This window comes from Littorina saxatilis, linkage group LG17 (genome assembly GCF_037325665.1).
Source record: "Littorina saxatilis isolate snail1 linkage group LG17, US_GU_Lsax_2.0, whole genome shotgun sequence".
NCBI classification, from domain to species: Eukaryota; Metazoa; Mollusca; class Gastropoda; order Littorinimorpha; family Littorinidae; genus Littorina; species Littorina saxatilis.
Window position 1 is genome coordinate 42,307,880 of NC_090261.1, and position 19,243 is coordinate 42,327,122.

Genomic DNA, 19,243 nt, shown 5'->3' on the forward strand with positions numbered 1-19,243 from the left:
CAAGTTTCCAGTACAAAGGACTTAACATTTCTTACATACTGCTTGACTAAAATCTTTACAAAAATTGACTATATTCTATACAAGAAACACTTAACAAGGGTAAAAAGACAAACAGAATCCGTTAGTCGCCTCTTACGACATGCTGGGGAGCATTGGGTAAATTCTTCCCCCTAACCCGCGGGGGGTGGCAGCTCAGCTGCTGATGGAGCTCAGGCACACACTTATGGTGAAAAAGTTCAAATAATCTTCACCAACATTAACTGGATTTTCATTTCACAAATAAGCATGCAGTCGGTAATGCATACCATGTACAAATATCACATTCTGAACACTCTGAGGTGTGAAAAACTGAAGCAACATGTTTTGTTTATTCAAAGTTTTGAAGTGTAATTTTAATATACACGCACACACACACACACAAAAGTTCAACCGACAAACCTGGCAACATGGAGCAAATGGGTAGAGTTTTCTTTGGGTGTGACCAGGATGAACATTTTACTGCCAAACATCTCTCGCTTGGATTTGTAGAAGCCGGTCATGGGGCTGGCGTCCTTGTAGTTCTCATAACGTGTCATGGCGTGTTCCCAGTCCAGTCCGCGATCCACTTCCAGTTCCACCAACCTATCCATATTATGAACATTATTATTTAAACATTACATGCTGCAAAATGGACAGTAGAACAAAGTTCTTGTATTCACTGTGTACTTTTAACAGGCATGTTCTTTATACTGGTACATCAGCAGAAAGAACATTCATGGCAAAAGAATAGCTTTATTATCTTCGAATAATACAACACTTTTTTTAATATAATACTGACACATCTTGACCTGTGGTGTTATTCTATTAAAAAAAACAAGATGGGGGAACAGTTGGTGTCTAGGGTTTGTCATGGGAAGGTGTAGGAAGGAGGAAGGTCGGATAGGATTCATTTTTAACTTGACATTAATAAAGTATACAGTGGAGCCCCCATTTTAAAACCGACAAAAATCTAAGAAATACAGATCTTAAAAAGTAAGAAGTCTAAAAATGGAGGTAAACTTACAGAGGTTATGAACACAAAATGTGAAAAAGTAAGGTCTTGAAAGGGGGGGAAATATTACATTGGGGAAATATTACATTGGGGAAATATTACATTGGGGAAATATTACATTGGGGGATCCTGAAAGAGGGGTTCCACTGTATTCAAAGGCTCTTACTTTGTTGTGCCATGGCCTCTCAAGAGGTCGGTGAATACCTCCTTGGGTTCTCCAATCATCTGTATTGAGGCTGCTGAGATGTCTTGAAGCCCTTCGTCATACCTGTCATCATCAATCATCATCCGTAAGGCACCGATATTCATTTGCAGTGTGCGAGTAGGAGCAAAGAAAAAGATGAGAGATTTTTCAAAAGAAAGCCTGTTGGAATATTATTTTACCTTAAAAAAAAAATACTTGTTTCAACTCCCCCCCCCCCCCCCCCCCCCCCCCCCCCCCAATTGATATCATTCAAACGGTAAATCATTAATGCTAACAAAAAACTACTAACAATGCTTCTACTATTGAATGTAATGACGAGTCACTGTTCATCTCACCTGCCCTCTTTTTTGGCATTCTGGATGATCACATCAAGACACTCAGTAAAGTAGCTGAAGAGCTGCAAAATAAAAAGGCATACAAACGTTTCATGCCAGTAACATTATTATCAACTGTGAGATGTATTCAATATTCAACCCGTAAAAAGAACCCCACCTGAGAAAGGACACTGTATGTTGTCAATTTGTCTATTATCTTGACCAAAATATACCAGTTGTGAGAGGACACCTGCACTGCAGGGACACTTTTGGTTGGTCTCTGGGATGTCCTTTCATCACAGGTACTGTTGTAATAGTTACAGAAAGTGTTGATTTCACTCACCAGATTCTGCTTTTCTGTAGCCAGTCCAAGAATACGATTGAGAAATTTGGCAACGTCGCTCAGGAATCTGTCATCGACTCGTGCATAGCTTCTGAGTGTGTCTGGTTCCACAAGGCCCATCTCCACCAGGCTCTCCTGTGACCATAATTTTCACAAATATGTCCATGTTCCACATCATGGAAATATTTAGACGTATCATGCTTCTTGTTGAAAAAAAGTAATACCACCTGCCATAAATGTATGGAAACCCCGTTTAAGACCCCCCAATTTAAGACTCCCTCCCCTTTTGGACCCTGTTTTTTTAACTTTCTGTTCATAACCTCTGTAAATTTACCCCCATTTTAAGACGTCCCTCCTTTTTAGGACCTGATTTTCTCAAATTTGTGGAGGTCTTAAAAGGGGGATTCCACTGTATCAACTTTGCTTCATATTACAGTCTATGGCTCCTTAATTTACTGAAACAGTTGGAAGAATCAGTAGTATGGAATGTGACAGAACATGAAAATTTATATTAATTTTCTTATTTATTTATACTCACCAACACAATGTTATTTTGCATATAGCCCCTTAACTACCGAAAGAAAACGAAAGTGAAACTAGAGTTATACCCCAGAGTGACCGCCCTTTGCAGGTGGCGCCAGCAGTGCTTGGCGCCAAGCGCTGTCAGCTGGAATGCGGCACAGGCAACGCGGGCGCGCCACTTATCACTTCACCTATAAAACCGAATAGGCATGTGAAGAGGGGAGGAGGGAGGGAGCAATAAGAATAACATTGTGTTGGTAAGTATAAATAAATAAGAAAATTAATATAAATTTTCATGATTAATTTAGATTTACCAAGCACAATGTTATTTTGCATAGAATACCACCAAGGAGGTTGGGATCCCATGCCTTATCACTCCCAAACGAAGGTTGGCAGAGCAGGGGGAAGGCAGAGGTGCACGCACAGTGAACACCTAAGGACCTGGCCCCTGTCTGAATGAACCAAGAATTTGAAAATATCCACATATCTATGGTAAGAGACAACACTCACCTAGAGAGAGACCAGAGATTGTGAGAGAACAGCTTTCTTGATGCCGTAGGTCTCGTCTCCCCGTCTAGCCGAGAACGTGCGGAGGTAGAAGTCTGTGAAGGTAGACACAGACCTCCAGTAGGCTGCGTGCATGACTTGAGTCAACGGTACCCCCCGAACGAAACTGAGTGAGGAACTGATGGCCCGGATCTCATGTGCACGAACCGGAGTCGTTCGTGTCAGGTTAGCGTTTTTGTAAATTTGTTTGATCAGAAAAACTAACCAGCGAGCAATCGTCTGCTTGGAGATATCTCGTTCCATGTTAGGCAGAAGGGAGATAAACAAGGCTCGTTTAGTGGCCCTATGCGAAGCAGTACGGTCAAGATAGGCCTTTATGGCCCGAACGGGACATAAAAACCTATCCGGATCATCAGGGTCAAGGTCCCGAGTGAGCGAGGGAATGACGATGGGGGCTGAAAACACATCAGCCAGTTGGTTTTTTGCTCTGAACTCAGGCAAAAAGGAAAGAGTCATGGACGAAAGGTCAGGGGCAAACTCGACATCGTGTGGGAGACCACTAATGGCGTGGATACCACTGACTCTGCGCGCAGTTGCGAGCGAAACCAGAAAAACGGTCTTGAGAGTGAGGTCCCGAAGGGAGGCAGAGCTCAGAGGTTCGAACGGAGGAGACCTCAAGGCGTTAAGCACGAGGAAAACGTCCCATTTGGGAAAAGTGACTGTTTTGCGCACAGAACGATTCTTAATTCCGTCGATCAGATTGGTGATGAGGGAAGAATGAATAAGATGGAGAGGCCTGACCCCCGTGGCAGCCGCGATGGTACTGGTGACCGACGATTTGTACCCTAAGAGGGTACAAGCTTTGAAACCTTTCTGTAGATGAAGGGAGGAAAGGAAATTAGCCAGCTGGGTTGGAGAAGGCTGTAATGGGTCAAATTTCTTTCCGGCAGCGAAGGAAACCCAAGTGGACCAGCGTAGGGAGTAAAGGTTGTTAGTAGAGGGACGCCGAGCGTCAAGAGACAAGGAAACAGCGTGTGACGAAAGTCCTAATGTTCGCAGTTTTGACCGCACAAAAGCCAGGCGGTCAGGCGGAGGGAGTCGGGCGCGGGGTGTGGTATGCCCGATCGAGGTTGCAGGAGACTGAGCGAGTCGAGATTGAGGTCGAACGGGGGGACGTGGGAGAGCGCGAGCAGTTCGGGGAACCAAGCTGCCGTGGGCCAAAAGGGCGCGACCAAAAGCAGTGTGGGCCTCTCCTGAGCGTACTTGGCTAGGACTCGGGTTACCAGAGCCGTCGGGGGATAGGCGTAGGCTTGGAGACCCGACCATGGCAGAGCGAATGCGTCCTTTCCGAAGGCCATGGGGTCGTGAAACGGACTCACGTACAGAGGGAGTCGCTTGCTGTACCGGGTGGCAAAGAGATCCACTAACGGAGTGAACCAGTGGGACCACAGAGGAAGAAGGGCCTTGTGGGAAATGGTCCACTCGGTCGGCAAGATCTGATCTCGGCGACTGAGGAGATCCGCGAGGGAGTTCAATTTCCCCGGGATGAACTGTACTGAGAGGAGGATGTTCTGCTGGAAACACCAAAGCAAGATCTGCTCGGCCTTCAACGAGAGGGACGTTGAGTGTGTGCCCCCCTGGTTTTTCAGGTAAGCTAGGCAGACTGTGTTGTCCCCGTGAAGGAGAACAGACTTTCCCCGAAGGGTAGGAGCAAACTGAAGGAGAGAGAGGCGAACTGCCTCCATCTCGAGGAGATTGATGTGGAGTAGAGACTCCTGAGGGCTCCAGAGGCCGGAGGTCTCGAGAAGATCGAGGTGAGCGCCCCAGCCGGTCTTGGAGGCGTCCGTGAAAAGAAACACCTGGGGGGCTGGGGGCTGGATGGGTACCGGGGTCCTCAGCCACACCGGGTCTAACCACTGAGAGACAGCGGCCAGAAACCACGGGCCCAGAGTGATCACTTGCGAGTAGACAGGTGGTTTCGAGGACCGGAGAGCGACTTCTCGTTGGAGGGGACGCTTGAACACCCTCCCCAGGGGAAGGAGGGGGGAAAGAGATTCCATCGTACCCAGGAGTTGGCAAAGGTGACGAAGGGTCACGGTGCGGCGAGCACTGAGTCGCGCAATCCGTGACGTCAGGGCGTCGAGACGGGCTGAGGTGGGAGCCACCGTGTAGGCCACCGTGTCGAAAGACATGCCCAAATAGACAAAAGATTGGGACGGGTGGAGGTCGGACTTGGAGTGGTTGATCAGAAAGCCCAACTCTGAAGTCCAGTCCATGACCAGGCGCGAGTGAGTCCGACAGAGGGACTGGGTTGCCGCCAGGGTCAGCCAATCGTCCAGGTAGAGCTTCAGGCGAACTCCCTCCGCCCGGACCAAGGCAGCCAGTTCTCTGGTGACCTTGGTGAAAATGAGGGGGGCCAGAGACAGACCGAAGGGGAGGGCCCGAAACTGGTAGACCACCCCTGACCAGACGAACCGGAGGAGGTGTTGAACGTTCTCGTGGACCAGGATGTGAAAATAAGCGTCCGATAGATCGAGAGACGTGGCTGTCACGCACACATGCACAAAACACGCACGCAGTCTGTCATCCACGACTCAAAACAATCTTGCTCTTCCGACTACAAAACACAAGTTGACACGAACAGTAGATTAAGGACGTTTCTTACAAACAATCAATTATACATAACATAAATACACGCACAACACTATCTAACTATACAAATCTTTCTTTCGGCAATATCCACAACAACAACAAAGATCAACCAGCGTTAAAGCCTATAACAACAAAGAATAATTATTTAGAAACTTTCATACCTCTCACTTTCGCTCAGTTCATTATGACGTTATAGCTCCTGCACGTTTAGCTGTTAGGACGGGCTAAGGCTAATGTTACCGTGCTTGCGTATCCGAAATCGTTCATGAACCGGAGTCAACGAGGCCGTGGTGCGAAGCGACAGGAGTCATCGGTGACGTCGAGTCCTTGCCAGGCGAGCAGTGCCGTCGTCGAAAGTGGAGCGGCAGACATCTCCTCAGTAGTAGGCCATTTCAGAGTAGCCTCCGCATGGTGAAATACAACAACCACATCCTGGTTGTATTGAAGTAGCCATACATATCCCCTGCCGTTGATAACAGGTTTCCGGCATCTGCTCTACGCAAACAGACCCTACGTTCAACGAAGAACGGATTCGCTTGGAACGCAAGCTATCTTCCCTCGGCTAAAGGCAAAGAACGAATGAATAAAAAGGAGTATCTACGAGCTCGAATTTAGCTCTGAGTTCACCTTACAAAATACAAGCAAAACACACGTGAAATACCTGAGCACGAGCTCCACGAGACACCTGCAGTTAACCAGCGTCTACCTATGACAGGCGAAATAGAGGAACACAGGCGCTCCAATACAATACATTTAACCCCACAGCATAAAAGTATGCTAATATTAAAGCCGCTTGTGACAAACCCCCCTACTCAAACCGAACTACGGTTCGTCACAAAAATTCCACACAATGCGGCTGTAATAGTCTGCTCCGACGTTGTCGCGTCCTCGGATTTCTCTGATGCGGAACATGAATGTCTGGAACAACAGGGCCCAGCGAATCAAGCTTCCGTTCGTCATCCATGTCTTCTGTAGATGTGGAAAGAACTGGTGATCAGTCTGTATCGATTCTTTCTCTCTGAGACTGTCAATGGGCAAACATGGTCGACAGCAATTCTTCTGAATGATTCATCCACGAGGGGTATCTTTCCGAGATGAGCTTTGGGTATTCCTCCTTTGGGTAAAGCTCGATGGCAAGCATCACAGGAATGAACATAACGCCCGATGTTGCCCTCCATCCCTGGCCAGTAGAACGAATGCCATAGTCTATTCTTAGTTTTCTTTGTCTCAAGATGACCAGTCTTAGTAACATTGTGGTATCGTCTCAAAATACCCGAACGAAGAGTCTCGGGCACCACCACCTGACTGAAGGTCTTCTCCGTGGTTATGAAAAGGCGATGCAGGACGCCCTGTTTCCAAAGGAATTTCACCTTTCCTTTCTTCCCAGATGGTGTAGGGTTCCTCCCTTTTGCCAGCTCCCGCACCCTAGACAGAGTTGGGTCAAGCGTCTGTAGCTGGATCAACTTCTCTCTGGTAACACCTAGACCAGAGTCCTTCATCCGTAGGGTTTTAGGAGGTTCTTTTTCTCGCGTATTTTGGACTTGAGTAATGGCGGCTATCTTGACAGGTTGAGCTTTCGCCCGGTACACAGGAACTTCAAGAGTTTCTCCTCCAGGCTGAATGATCCGGTTTCCGATGAGTACGGGGTATGTTAGCTGGTCAGCCACAATAGCTACAACGTTCCCTGAGAAGAATGGGGACTCTAAATGTACGATCGTAGTAGGACAAGTCTTCTGAACGTTCCCTGCTGCGAAACGAATAGTTTGACTTCCCTGCTTGAGGTTACAGTCTTTTACCAGCGAGGAGTCAATAACCAGTCCGTCGGCGCCTGTGTCACGAAGAGCAGATACTTGTGATCCATTGATACTGACCGTGCATAATGGAGTGTACGAAAGTTTGCTACATGGGTCACAAAGGGTAGGTAACTCTGATGTGGCAGCAGTGGTTCCTGGCGTCGTTACAACTGTTCTCACGTTGGTGACGGTCCGCACGTTGAAGGACGATGCTGAATGCGGGCAATTCCTACGGATGTGCCCAGTTTTACCGCAACCGTAGCAATTTCTCTTGGGAAAAGGGCCGTTGGGGTGGACGGGACTAACTGGGGCAGAGTCTTCCTCAGGATTTTCAATGTCCTTCGTGTTCTTCTCGACTCGACCAGTCGCAGTAACCGGGTTTTTCCTGGCTCTTTTTGATGCAGCAAACCTCTCAGCTAGTTCGGCGGCCTCAGTGACGTTCGCCGGTTCACGCTGCCGGATGAAATCCGCGAGGTCCCCAGACACATGGTCCATCAGGTGTTCCATCAGTAGGAGGTCTCGGATTCCAGCATAGGTCTCCTCTTTCTTCGCGGCTTTCCTCCACCGTTCAAACCAGATTCGAAGACGGGTAGCAAACTGTATAAACGTCTCCTCTCCCCTTTTGGCCGCGAGTCGAAACTTAGAACGATACGAGTCAGCCGTCCAGCGAAAAGATCCTCTAAGGGCGTCCACAATGACATCAAAGTTTCCCGCATCCTCAGCTGGCAGTTCCAAGTAAACATCGGCAGCAAAACCTTTCAGGAGGGCTCCCAGCCGAGCTCCCCAGTCACTCTCCCTGTCCCAGCCACTGAGAGTTGCTGCTCTCTCGAATCGTCCTAGGAAGGTGTCGAGATCCTCTTTGGCTTCATCAAATGGATCTATTTTCAGACGAACTGGTTCAATAGCCCTACTACGAGAACTTGAAGTAGTCTCTTCTCTCCTAGTCTTTTCTATCTCTGCACGAACTCTTTCTTCTTCCAGTTCAGCTAGACGTCGGCGGCGGTCGTTTTCTTCCTCTTCTCGAAGTACTTTTCTTCTGATTTCTTCTTCCTCCCTCTGAAGTCTTCGTTGAGCATCCTGTTCCTCCCTCTGAAGTCTTCGTTGAGCTTCTTCTTTTCTCAGTTGAGCTTCCTCTTCTTCTTGAAGTAGTCTTCGTTGAGCTTCTTCTTCTTCTTGAAGTAGTCTTCGTTGAGCTGCTTCCTCTTCTTGAACGTATTTTGCTAAAGCAGCCCCTGATCGAACGCCCAAAGCACGTCCCCTAGCGGCTATAATTTCTTGAGCTGACGTGAGGGAACTAGATTTTTCAATAGGGTCAACAGCAGCTCCATCCATATGCTTTGGCGTGGTAAGTGTCATACGGGGTGGAGAATTACCATGATCAGGGGTAGAAAAACTTGCCAGAGCGGCATTGCGAGATTTGGATCCCGACATGATTTCTCACCAAATGTAAAATGGTTAAGTCGCCAACTATGAAAAAGCAACCTAGCTACTTCACAACAAAATTCTGAAGCAAAACATCTCAATCTACAACATTTCCAGACAAGTTACAACAGGGAAAAATGCTATAAACAACGTCGAGACATGTACCCAGCACCGGCTAGTATTCACAGGTGGCCGCTGTGAAAATCAGGTTAAGCCTTAGCACGTACAAGCATGTTATTCAATCATCCCTATTCAAAAATCAAACCTGACAAGACGGTACAAACAAACAGACGAACAGAGCAAAATCATAGGTGACGATGTAATAATAAAGATCCCGGACGAGCCCCCATTTGTCACGCACACATGCACAAAACACGCACGCAGTCTGTCATCCACGACTCAAAACAATCTTGCTCTTCCGACCACAAAACACAAGTTGACACGAACAGTAGATTAAGGACGTTTCTTACAAACAATCAATTATACATAACATAAATACACGCACAACACTATCTAACTATACAAATCTTTCTTTCGGCAATATCCACAACAACAACAAAGATCAACCAGCGTTAAAGCCTATAACAACAAAGAATAATTATTTAGAAACTTTCATACCTCTCACTTTCGCTCAGTTCATTATGACGTTATAGCTCCTGCACGTTTAGCTGTTAGGACGGGCTAAGGCTAATGTTACCGTGCTTGCGTATCCGAAATCGTTCATGAACCGGAGTCAACGAGGCCGTGGTGCGAAGCGACAGGAGTCATCGGTGACGTCGAGTCCTTGCCAGGCGAGCAGTGCCGTCGTCGAAAGTGGAGCGGCAGACATCTCCTCAGTAGTAGGCCATTTCAGAGTAGCCTCCGCATGGTGAAATACAACAACCACATCCTGGTTGTATTGAAGTAGCCATACATATCCCCTGCCGTTGATAACAGGTTTCCGGCATCTGCTCTACGCAAACAGACCCTACGTTCAACGAAGAACGGATTCGCTTGGAACGCAAGCTATCTTCCCTCGGCTAAAGGCAAAGAACGAATGAATAAAAAGGAGTATCTACGAGCTCGAATTTAGCTCTGAGTTCACCTTACAAAATACAAGCAAAACACACGTGAAATACCTGAGCACGAGCTCCACGAGACACCTGCAGTTAACCAGCGTCTACCTATGACAGGCGAAATAGAGGAACACAGGCGCTCCAATACAATACATTTAACCCCACAGCATAAAAGTATGCTAATATTAAAGCCGCTTGTGACAGTGGCCCAGTCCCCCGGCCGGATGGCAAGTCTGATAGAGGGGGGAGTCTCCATCTTGAAAGGAGACTTTTGAATGTGCTCGTTTAGAGCAGAGAGGTCGAGAATCGGCCTGAACTCGCCGTTCTTTTTGGGGACCGTGAAGAGATGGGCGTAAAATCCCGGGCCGGGGTTGGACACCGGGAAGATGGCGCCTTTTGTCAACAGGTCCCGGACCTCTGCCTCCAGAGCACGAGCTCGAGAGGGATCGCTTGGTTCTGGGAACGCAATCGGGACGCCCGTGAGAGGAGGGGGGGAAACCAGAGGGAAGGAGTACCCCGTCCGTACCACTCTCAACACATACTGATTTCGAACGTGTTTTTCCCAAGCCGGGAGAGCACGTCGAAGAGAGCCCACGGAGGACAGGAGAGGGGCGGGGTGTTGGGAGGGCGGGCGGGGCGAGTCAAAAGGGACCCGAAGAAGGCTGCCGCTTCTGGGGGCCCTTCTGCCGCTTCTGCCCGACGGGCTGAGGGCGGCGAAAATTCTGAGATTCCGGTTGCCGAGTGGGCCGCACCGGTTGAAAAGAAGAAGTTTGAGTGGCAGGGGGGCGGAAATCCTTGGGTGGGTTGCCCTTGTGACGCTTGGGAGGAGGGGCAGAACACGTCCGCGACCCTACCAAGAAATCTGACTGACGCCGCTTGTGCGACTGTTCAACCACGGCCTTGACAGTACCGGGATTAAACAGTGCAGACGGCGTGGTCAGGGTGTTCCGCAAAGAACGCCGTTCCTCAGGTGAGAGATAGGACGACTTAAGGTGTGCGTCCCGGAACAGCGCGAGCAGCTGTGCTCTGAGACGGAGGAGAAGTTCCGTCTGAGAGGTCATAGCGGCCCTAAGGGCAGAAAAGGCGTGTCCGGCCTGGTTACCGTCCACCTGGTCTAGGGGCGTGAAACCAGACCGGAGGTTGGAACCGGAGGCCACCGTACCCGTCGAGTTGATGGCAGCGTCTGACCAATGCCATGCATTGGAGAGACATTGAAGAGAGTCGCTGACAACCCCCTCCAAATGCGAAAAAGCCAACGGGGTCAAAGCGAAGGAGGACACTGCAGGGGCAGAGCCCCGAAAGGGTTCGTTATCGGCACCCACCGCCTTACTGGTGTGTTGAAAAGGGAGGGTGCTAGCGTCGAACGCGAACTGACCCCCGCTTTTACAAGTCATCCTAGGGAAAGAAAAAGGATCCCTAGGATTGGGGAAAGAGGGAGCAGTGTCCTGGGCCTCTGGGGGGACAGTGCTGCCAGTCTTGTCCGAATCATTAGACCGGAAAGACTGGAGCACGAGGTCCCACGCCAACCGAAGGTTAGGGTGACAGGTCAGTCGTAGGCGCGAACGCCTGTCACTCAGGGGACCCCCCTGCATGGAGTCGAAGGCCGCCCGAGCGTTAGCCTTAGAGGACTGGCCTTCGGAAAACGCCCCGTCTCCCAACTTGTCCGCCAACAGGTTGAGGAATGTGGTTGTCACCGTGGACCTGTCGGCAGACGGGTCCTCAGGGGAAATTTCCTCTGACTCAAAAAGAGCCAGCGGAGGAGAAGGAGGACACCCATGGCGTGGAGCCGGGGGAGCCGAGGGGTTCTCAGAGTGTGTGGTTGACGGTATAGAACCGGAACCTCCTCCCCGGACTGCAGAGGAGAGAGAGTCAAGCTGACCCTGGACGGAGCGCCTCAGAGAAAAGAGTTCCTCCTTGAATGAGGACATCATCGAAAGAAGACTGTTTGAAGATGTGTCAGCAACCTTAGGAGGCTGAAGATCGGGATACAGATCGTCCTCGGACGAGATGTCGTCGAACTCCCGAAAAGCGGAAGGCAGGCCTAAATCAAAGTCCTGGGGGTGGTCAAAACCAGAGCCCGCCAGAACCGAGGAGGTCACTGCCTGTGAGGTATGTCCCCCATGAGGGGGGGCCACATTAGAACCGTCCCGGGCCGAGGGCCCGTTAGAAGGAGCGGCACGGGAGCTGTCCCAAAACGTGGCCCCGTTCAGGGCAGCGGCCCGGGCCCCGGCCCCGTCGGGGCACGGAGACCGGGCCGGGGCCCACACCGGGCCCGGGGCCCGGGCCCCGCCAGAGCACGGGGCCCGGGCCCCGACCAGGCCAGCGGCCCGGGCCCCGGCCCGGCCCGCGGCCCGGGCCCCGTCCAGGCTAGCGGCCCGGGCCCCGTCCAGGCCCGCGGCCCGGGCCCCGTTCAGGCCAGCGGCCTGGGCCCGGGCCCCGTCAAAGCACGGGGCCCCGTCCAGGCCAGCGGCCCGGGCCCGGGCCCCGTCAAAGCACGGGGCCCGGGCCCCGTCCAGGCCAGCGGCCCGGGCCCCGTCCAGGCCAGCGGCCCGGGCCCCGGCCCCGTCGGAGCACCGGGCCCAGGCCCCGTCAAAGCACGAGGCCCGGGCCCCGTCCAGGCCAGCGGCCCGGGCCCCGTCCAGGCCAGCGGCCCGGGCCCCGGCCCCGGCCCCGCGAGAACACGGGGCCCGGGCCGCGGACTCGTCCAGGCTTATTGACCGGGCCCTGTCCAGGCTCGTGGTCGGGTCGGCGTCCCCGTGATTGGGAGAGGAACGATCAACCGACATGACCAGGCCATCTAAGTCCGATATCACGCAAGGGGCTGCGAGTGACTGGACAGATGAAATCCCCAGGAAACCAGCATCCCGTAGGACTTGACAGGCCGCAGAGAGAGCTGCGGAGGACGCTGCAGGTAGCTGGGAGGCAGTGGAGGGGAGCGCTGAGACCGCCTCCAAAGCCTCCGTGACTTGACCCCGCAGCTGGTCCGGACCTTGACCCTGAAGACCAGGGGGAGGGGGGTAGTCAGTCAAAACCGGACCACCCGCCTGCCCCCCGGGACCAACTAGTAGACCAGAGGGGGTCTCACTCCGTAAAGGCGGGTGAGAGAGGGAAAGTTGAACCTCAGAGCCCCCACTCAAAGGGGAAGGGGGCTCCGGGGTCGAGCGGCCAGAAATCGGCGCACTCAACAACCTTTGTTGGAGGAGATCCAACTTCCTTTGTTTGGAACGACGTTTACGCAGAGCGTTGGGAGTAGGGGAAGGGCTGGGGGCCCAACGTCCCGTGCTATCCCGGCTCTGATCAGAACCAGACATAATTATACTGTGAAAGAACAAGGAAAGAAGATAAAGCTAGCAAGCAGACGATAGCTGAATCAAAAAATAGAAATAAAAATTTTTCACTTCCCTGAACAAGAAGACACCGGTCGCGTGTGAAGATCACAAGAACCAACGGTATTCACACCAGAAGCATAGGGAAGAACACCGTGACACAGACACAAGGAGGCTTAATCTTCTTTATGTATTTTCTTCCAAGAAGAATAAGCCATAGAATCACTAACGAAAAAACACAACCGGTAGAGATCCAGGAAACTAGACCGTAAGCACTGCCGATGTGTACACGTCGGCGAAAAGAGGTGAAGTGATAAGTGGCGCGCCCGCGTTGCCTGTGCCGCATTCCAGCTGACAGCGCTTGGCGCCAAGCACTGCTGGCGCCACCTGCAAAGGGCGGTCACTCTGGGGTATAACTCTAGTTTCACTTTCGTTTTCTTTCGGTAGTTAAGGGGCTATATGCAAAATAACATTGTGCTTGGTAAATCTAAATTAATACACTTTTCATCAAATCTGTTTTTCTAACTTTAATTTGCAGTTGAACTGAAAATAAAAAATCATTACCAAATGAGGCAGAGCACCAATGATGAGAATTAAGCACCAAAGGGACATAAGTGTTCTAAATACATGTATTGACATGGCTGTGCAACAACAGTAAGAGTTATGCAGGAGCAATTTGCTGGCACCAAGAGAAGAACAAGCAGTGAAATCAACAAGCGACTTTGAAAGTTGTCCATACCTGCAGCATGGTGTTGAACTCCAGGAAGTCTTTGGTTGTCAGTTTGGTCAGGTTCACGCCAGGGGCCAGCTGTTGCTGTTAAGAATTAAGATATAAAGAAAACATTAAGTTAACAAACAATTAACAAGGCACTTTTTTATGGACGAGAGGTTTGACTGTGCACTTACATATGTAGCTAGATTAGCATGTAGAGGTATGGAAAGTGATGGTTGGAAGTAACCTCATATAATTTAAATGTATTTATTTGCTCTTTTAACCAGTAGTACAGCAGAAGTGTCCAAGCATTGCTTGTTTCCATTGACAATACAAATTCTGGTCTTTTGTTCATGAACTACAAATGTAAAGCTGTACAGTCTTCAGATCTCAAAAGCCAACACTAAAAACATGAAAACGTAGTTTAATACATAACAGGAATTCAAAATCAAACTGAAAAGTGTAATGCCCAGAAGCAACAATAAGGTGAAAATATCTTCAATGAAAACTAAAAATCACTCAAGTACAGAGGATGAAACAGCATAACAGAAAGAATATCGATATTTTACACCAACCTGGCAGATACAGTTGTACATTGTTTTGAGGGCTGTGCGACCATAGGGCGTGTCAAAGTTGAATTCTTTCAGATCAGCCCCTGATGCCGCCCGTCTATCACCCTTGGTTAATGCACCTGTTGCAACCATAAAGTATATTGAAAAAGATTAACAAAGTAAAATAAAAAGAGAATATGTCTGAATTTAATCTGATGAAGACAGCATGCACCAAGATTCAGAACAAAGATGGCTCATTTTAAGCAAGTACAGAAAACAGACCCCAAACTGATTAAATTTTCTCCTCATACTCGCCAATGTCTATCAGCTGCCAGGAGTCATCATTGGGGAGCAAATACTGAAGGCATTTTTATATAAAATTCTCCCTTTATGGACAATACCCCGGTTTAGCCCCGCATTTTTTTGTTTGTTTGTTTGTTTGCTTAACACCCAGCCGACCACGAAGGGCCATATCAGGGCGGTGCTGCTTTGACATATAACGTGCGCCACACACAAGACAGAAGTCGCAGCACAGGCTTCATGTCTCACCCAGTCACATTATTCTGACACCGGACCAACCAGTCCTAGCACTAACCCCATAATGCCAGACGCCAGGCGGAGCAGCCACCAGATTGTCAATTTTAAAGTCTTAGGTATGACCCAGCCGGGGTTCGAACCCACGACCTCCCGATCACGGGGCGGACGCCGTACCACTAGACCAACTGTGCCGGTCTTAGCCCCGCATGAGGTTCATGGTCCAACTAAGTTAATCTAAAACAGTCGTTATTCCTTCAGTATGCTTTCTTTCTTTCTTTCTTTATTTGGTGTTTAACGTCGTTTTCAACCATTCAAGGTTATGTTGCGACGGCTTCTGTATGCGCTGTCACTTCTTCATGGTTAATTCGGGACTATCCCCCCCCCCCCCCCCCTCATGTTTTCCTTGTCATTTAATGCTATGTTATCAGCAGCAGCAAGTTTATAGCCCACAAAGCCAGTGTAACAGAAGACATACCCAAGGACTGCAGTCTGCGAGCAACAGCAGCAGCAAAGCGTCGTTCTCCTCCTAGGTCAGTGGTCAGCAACTTGTACAGTGGACCACTGGAATACAAACACACATACAGGCAAGCATGCAGGTCAAAGCATTAGAATCATTCGTCTCCAATAATGTATAAACTTTAACTGACTCATTCAAACAGCCATGATTACTTTTCTTTCTTTTGCAAAGAATAGGAAATAAAGAATAAAACATATTGAAATGAAACGCAAGCAAAAAGGTAAACACAGAAAAGCTTAAAAATCATGTTTGCAAGAACCTTAATGAATCTTTGTCAATGGCATTCTTTTATTCTTATGGGAAAACAGAAGTGTGGCTTTCTCACCTGCTTTGGTTGGAGCGGTGGGATCTGCCCAGCTGCTGTACAGCCTTGTCAGCGCTCCAAGGCAACTCCATGGTGATGTGTACGCGTCGTCGTTTGTTGCCTGCCCGCTCATCAGCATGCAGAGAAATGCCTAGAAGCAAGATAAGATGTAACCGGTAAGAGCCTGAGAAGGGTGATTAAAACATCATTTAAAATGCAAACACTGAAGAGATTGAGGAAGAAAACACACACACACACACACACACATATATATATACTCACACACACACACACACATACACACACAGACACAATTACAGATCAAAGACCTACAGATGTTAACATACCACTGACTATTCAAAAATAATGCTGTGGAAAAGGGGGATAATAAAAACAAAAACCAGATACATGTAACACAAGTCAGCAAGGATAAATGATTTAGAGTTCAGCTTTCATGAAAGACTATGAAATATTCAAGTTTTAAGAAATGTTGTGGTATAGATTGAGGCTGATCAACAGTTAATGAAGTGCTATACCAATTAGCCAACACTGTAACAAAAATACATGCAGCTAACAAACACTTTAACAGTCTCATCCAAAAAAGCTGTTCGACTACAATGTGAAAAGAGCAATTTGTACCTGTACTTGCTGCATCAGAAATGATTGCGACAAACTTCTTCCCAGCCATGAACAAATTCCTCTGTTGAACAAGAAAAATCCCAGAAACCTTGATAAAATGGTTGTGTCACAGTAAACAAACACTGACTGAAAAACATGTAAAAAAACAAAAACCACAAAAAAAAACAATCCACAAAAAAAGAAAAAAGTACACAGCTATATAATAATGTGTGTGTGTGTGTGTGCTTGTGTGTGTGTGTGTGTGTGTGTGTGCGTGTGAGTGTATGCGTGCGTGCGTGCTTGTGTGTGTGTGTGCTCATGCATATGTGTGTGCTCATGCATGTGCGTGTGTGCATGTGTGTCTATGTCTGTATGAAAAAGGTAAACTTTTTAGACAGCCAACTAGTCAAACGGCAGAAACTAACAAGTAATATGGCCAATGCTTGAGTGACTCACCTCCTTCACATTGAGGTTTTCAAGAGCACCAGCGGCTGCCTGCCCTGTGGCCCTCTGCTCGTACACAGGCTTGGTGTGCGGCCACCGTTGCACCATGCGTCCCTTGCGGCCTGTCATCTCCGCCACTTGGTCTGGGCCACCGAGCTTGTCGATCAGTTCATCCAGAGGACTGGCACCACAATAAACACAGCATATATCATTATAAAAAGAAACAAGTCGCGTAAGGCGAAAATACAATATTTAGTCAAGTAGCTGTCGAACTCACAGAATGAAACTGAACGCAATGCCATTTTTCAGCAAGACCGTATACTCGTAGCATCGTCAGTCCACCGCTCATGGCAAAGGCAGTGAAATTGACAAGAAGAGCGGGGTAGTACTTGCGCTAAGAAGGATAGCACGCTTTTCTGTACCTCTCTTTGTTTTAACTTTCTGAGCATGTTTGTAATCCAAACATATCATATCTATATGTTTTTGGAATCAGGAACCGACAAGGAATAAGATGAAAGTGTTTTTAAATTGATTTCGACAATTTAATTTTGATAATAATTTTTATATATTTAATTTTCAGAGCTTGTTTTTAATCCAAATATAACATATTTATATGTTTTTGGAATCAGAAAATGATGGAGAATAAGATGAACGTAAATTTGGATCGTTTTATAAATTTTTATTTTTTTTTACAATTTTCAGATTTTTAATGACCAAAGTCATTAATTAATTTTTAAGCCACCAAGCTGAAATGCAATACCGAAGTCCGGGCTTCGTCGAAGATTACTTGACCAAAATTTCAACCAATTTGGTTGAAAAATGAGGGCGTGACAGTGCCGCCTCAACTTTCACGAAAAGCCGGATATGACGTCATCAAAGACATTTATCAAAAAAATGAAAAAAACGTTCGGGGATTTCATACCCAGGAACTCTCATGTCAAATTTCATAAAGATCGGTCCAGTAGTTTAGTCTGAATCGCTCTACACACACAACACACACACACGCACGCACATACACCACGACCCTCGTTTCGATTCCCCCTCGATGTTAAAATATTTAGTCAAAACTTGACTAAATATAAAAAGGGGGGGGGGGGGGGGGGGGGGGAGAGAGAACACATACAAAAAATCTAAGCACAAACAAACACGAGTATGCACGCACGTGCACGCAAACACACACACAACTTCTCTTATAGTGGACTCCTACTATCAAAATACCCTGATTTCAAACTCCCCGTTTTTTTAAACTTGGCTCTCTCATTTTTCCTGCTTGTAAAGTCTGTAAAATTACCTCCCTTTGTAGACTTCCTCTATTTCCACACCTGAGTTTCTAAGGGGAGACTATGCTACAACAAGGAGACGGGAAGAAGAGGTGCGACAATGGAACCCCCCTTTTGAGACCTCAAATATCTGAGAAAATCAGGTCAAAAAGGAGGGGTTCTTAAAATTAGGGTCCATTTACAGAGGCTATGAACAGGAAATCTTAGAAAACAGGGTCATGAAAAGGAGGGAGTCTTAAATCGGGGGCACTTAAAACTAAAAGGGGGGTTCAAAAGACCTGCTATCATCATACGTTATTTGCGTTTTTGACCAAAATATGACATTTTACACAGATCGAGACAGTCATTGTTCTCCGAGACCGCGATAGCGGTCGAGGTGAACAATGACTGTCGAGATCTGTGTAAAATGTCATATTTTGGTCAAAAACGCAAATAACATTTATGTATCGATCGAATTCCTTTCAGGTACTGACTTTGTTGTTGTTTTGACGATTGAACGAGCACACACACATGCAATCAAACACATACCCTAAGCTACATATTTGGGCGTTTCAGGTTGACCGAAACTTCAAAGAAACTACAAAACACACGTCATGTACTGACTTTGTTGTTGTTTTGACGATTGAACGAGCACACACACATGCAATCAAACACATGACGTGTGTTTTGTAGTTCCTTTGAAGTTTCGGTCAACCTGAAACGCCCAAATATGAAGTTTTGTAGGCCTCTGACGTCACATGGCTCAAAGAAGGGAAACCCAATATCAAATCGATACATTCTTGTTTTTTACCCACTGGAGCGTCAATCTTCACTCAAGCACTTGTCATCAGGTGGGTTACATTAGGTGAGGTACCAAAATGGCTGAAAATGTATCATAAGCACCTGTCTGGCAAGTTGATTTGCTGAGCATAGTCCAGAAGCATCTTTTTGGCCTTGGCACTCCACTCATCCTCCACTGGCTCTGTTCCTGGGTTCCCTGTCTGTGTGAGGGAAAAAACATGACAATAACATTAACAATGAAAAAAGTTACACAAGAAAAACGAAAGACAGCTAGGTAGACAAATGGATAAACAGACAAACAGGAAGGTAGATAGACTAAGAGGGGAGGGAG

At 48.0% G+C, this 19,243-nt stretch overlaps 1 protein-coding gene across 1 annotated transcript in view; it reads right to left on the bottom strand.

Annotated features, from left to right (window-relative positions):
* The window catches only part of LOC138952986 (uncharacterized), a 36,687-nt gene that overhangs the window by 4,029 nt on the left and 13,415 nt on the right, over positions 1 to 19,243 (bottom strand). Inside the window, exons 18-28 of the mRNA XM_070324753.1 lie at positions 19,015 to 19,112; positions 16,865 to 17,033; positions 16,430 to 16,490; positions 15,812 to 15,941; positions 15,445 to 15,530; positions 14,457 to 14,572; positions 13,909 to 13,983; positions 1,893 to 2,027; positions 1,571 to 1,632; positions 1,197 to 1,298; positions 439 to 621 (exon numbers count right to left, since the gene is read on the bottom strand). Of these exons, the coding sequence (XP_070180854.1) occupies positions 439 to 621; positions 1,197 to 1,298; positions 1,571 to 1,632; positions 1,893 to 2,027; positions 13,909 to 13,983; positions 14,457 to 14,572; positions 15,445 to 15,530; positions 15,812 to 15,941; positions 16,430 to 16,490; positions 16,865 to 17,033; positions 19,015 to 19,112 (1,217 nt within the window). The remainder of the gene's footprint in view (positions 1 to 438; positions 622 to 1,196; positions 1,299 to 1,570; positions 1,633 to 1,892; positions 2,028 to 13,908; positions 13,984 to 14,456; positions 14,573 to 15,444; positions 15,531 to 15,811; positions 15,942 to 16,429; positions 16,491 to 16,864; positions 17,034 to 19,014; positions 19,113 to 19,243) is intronic.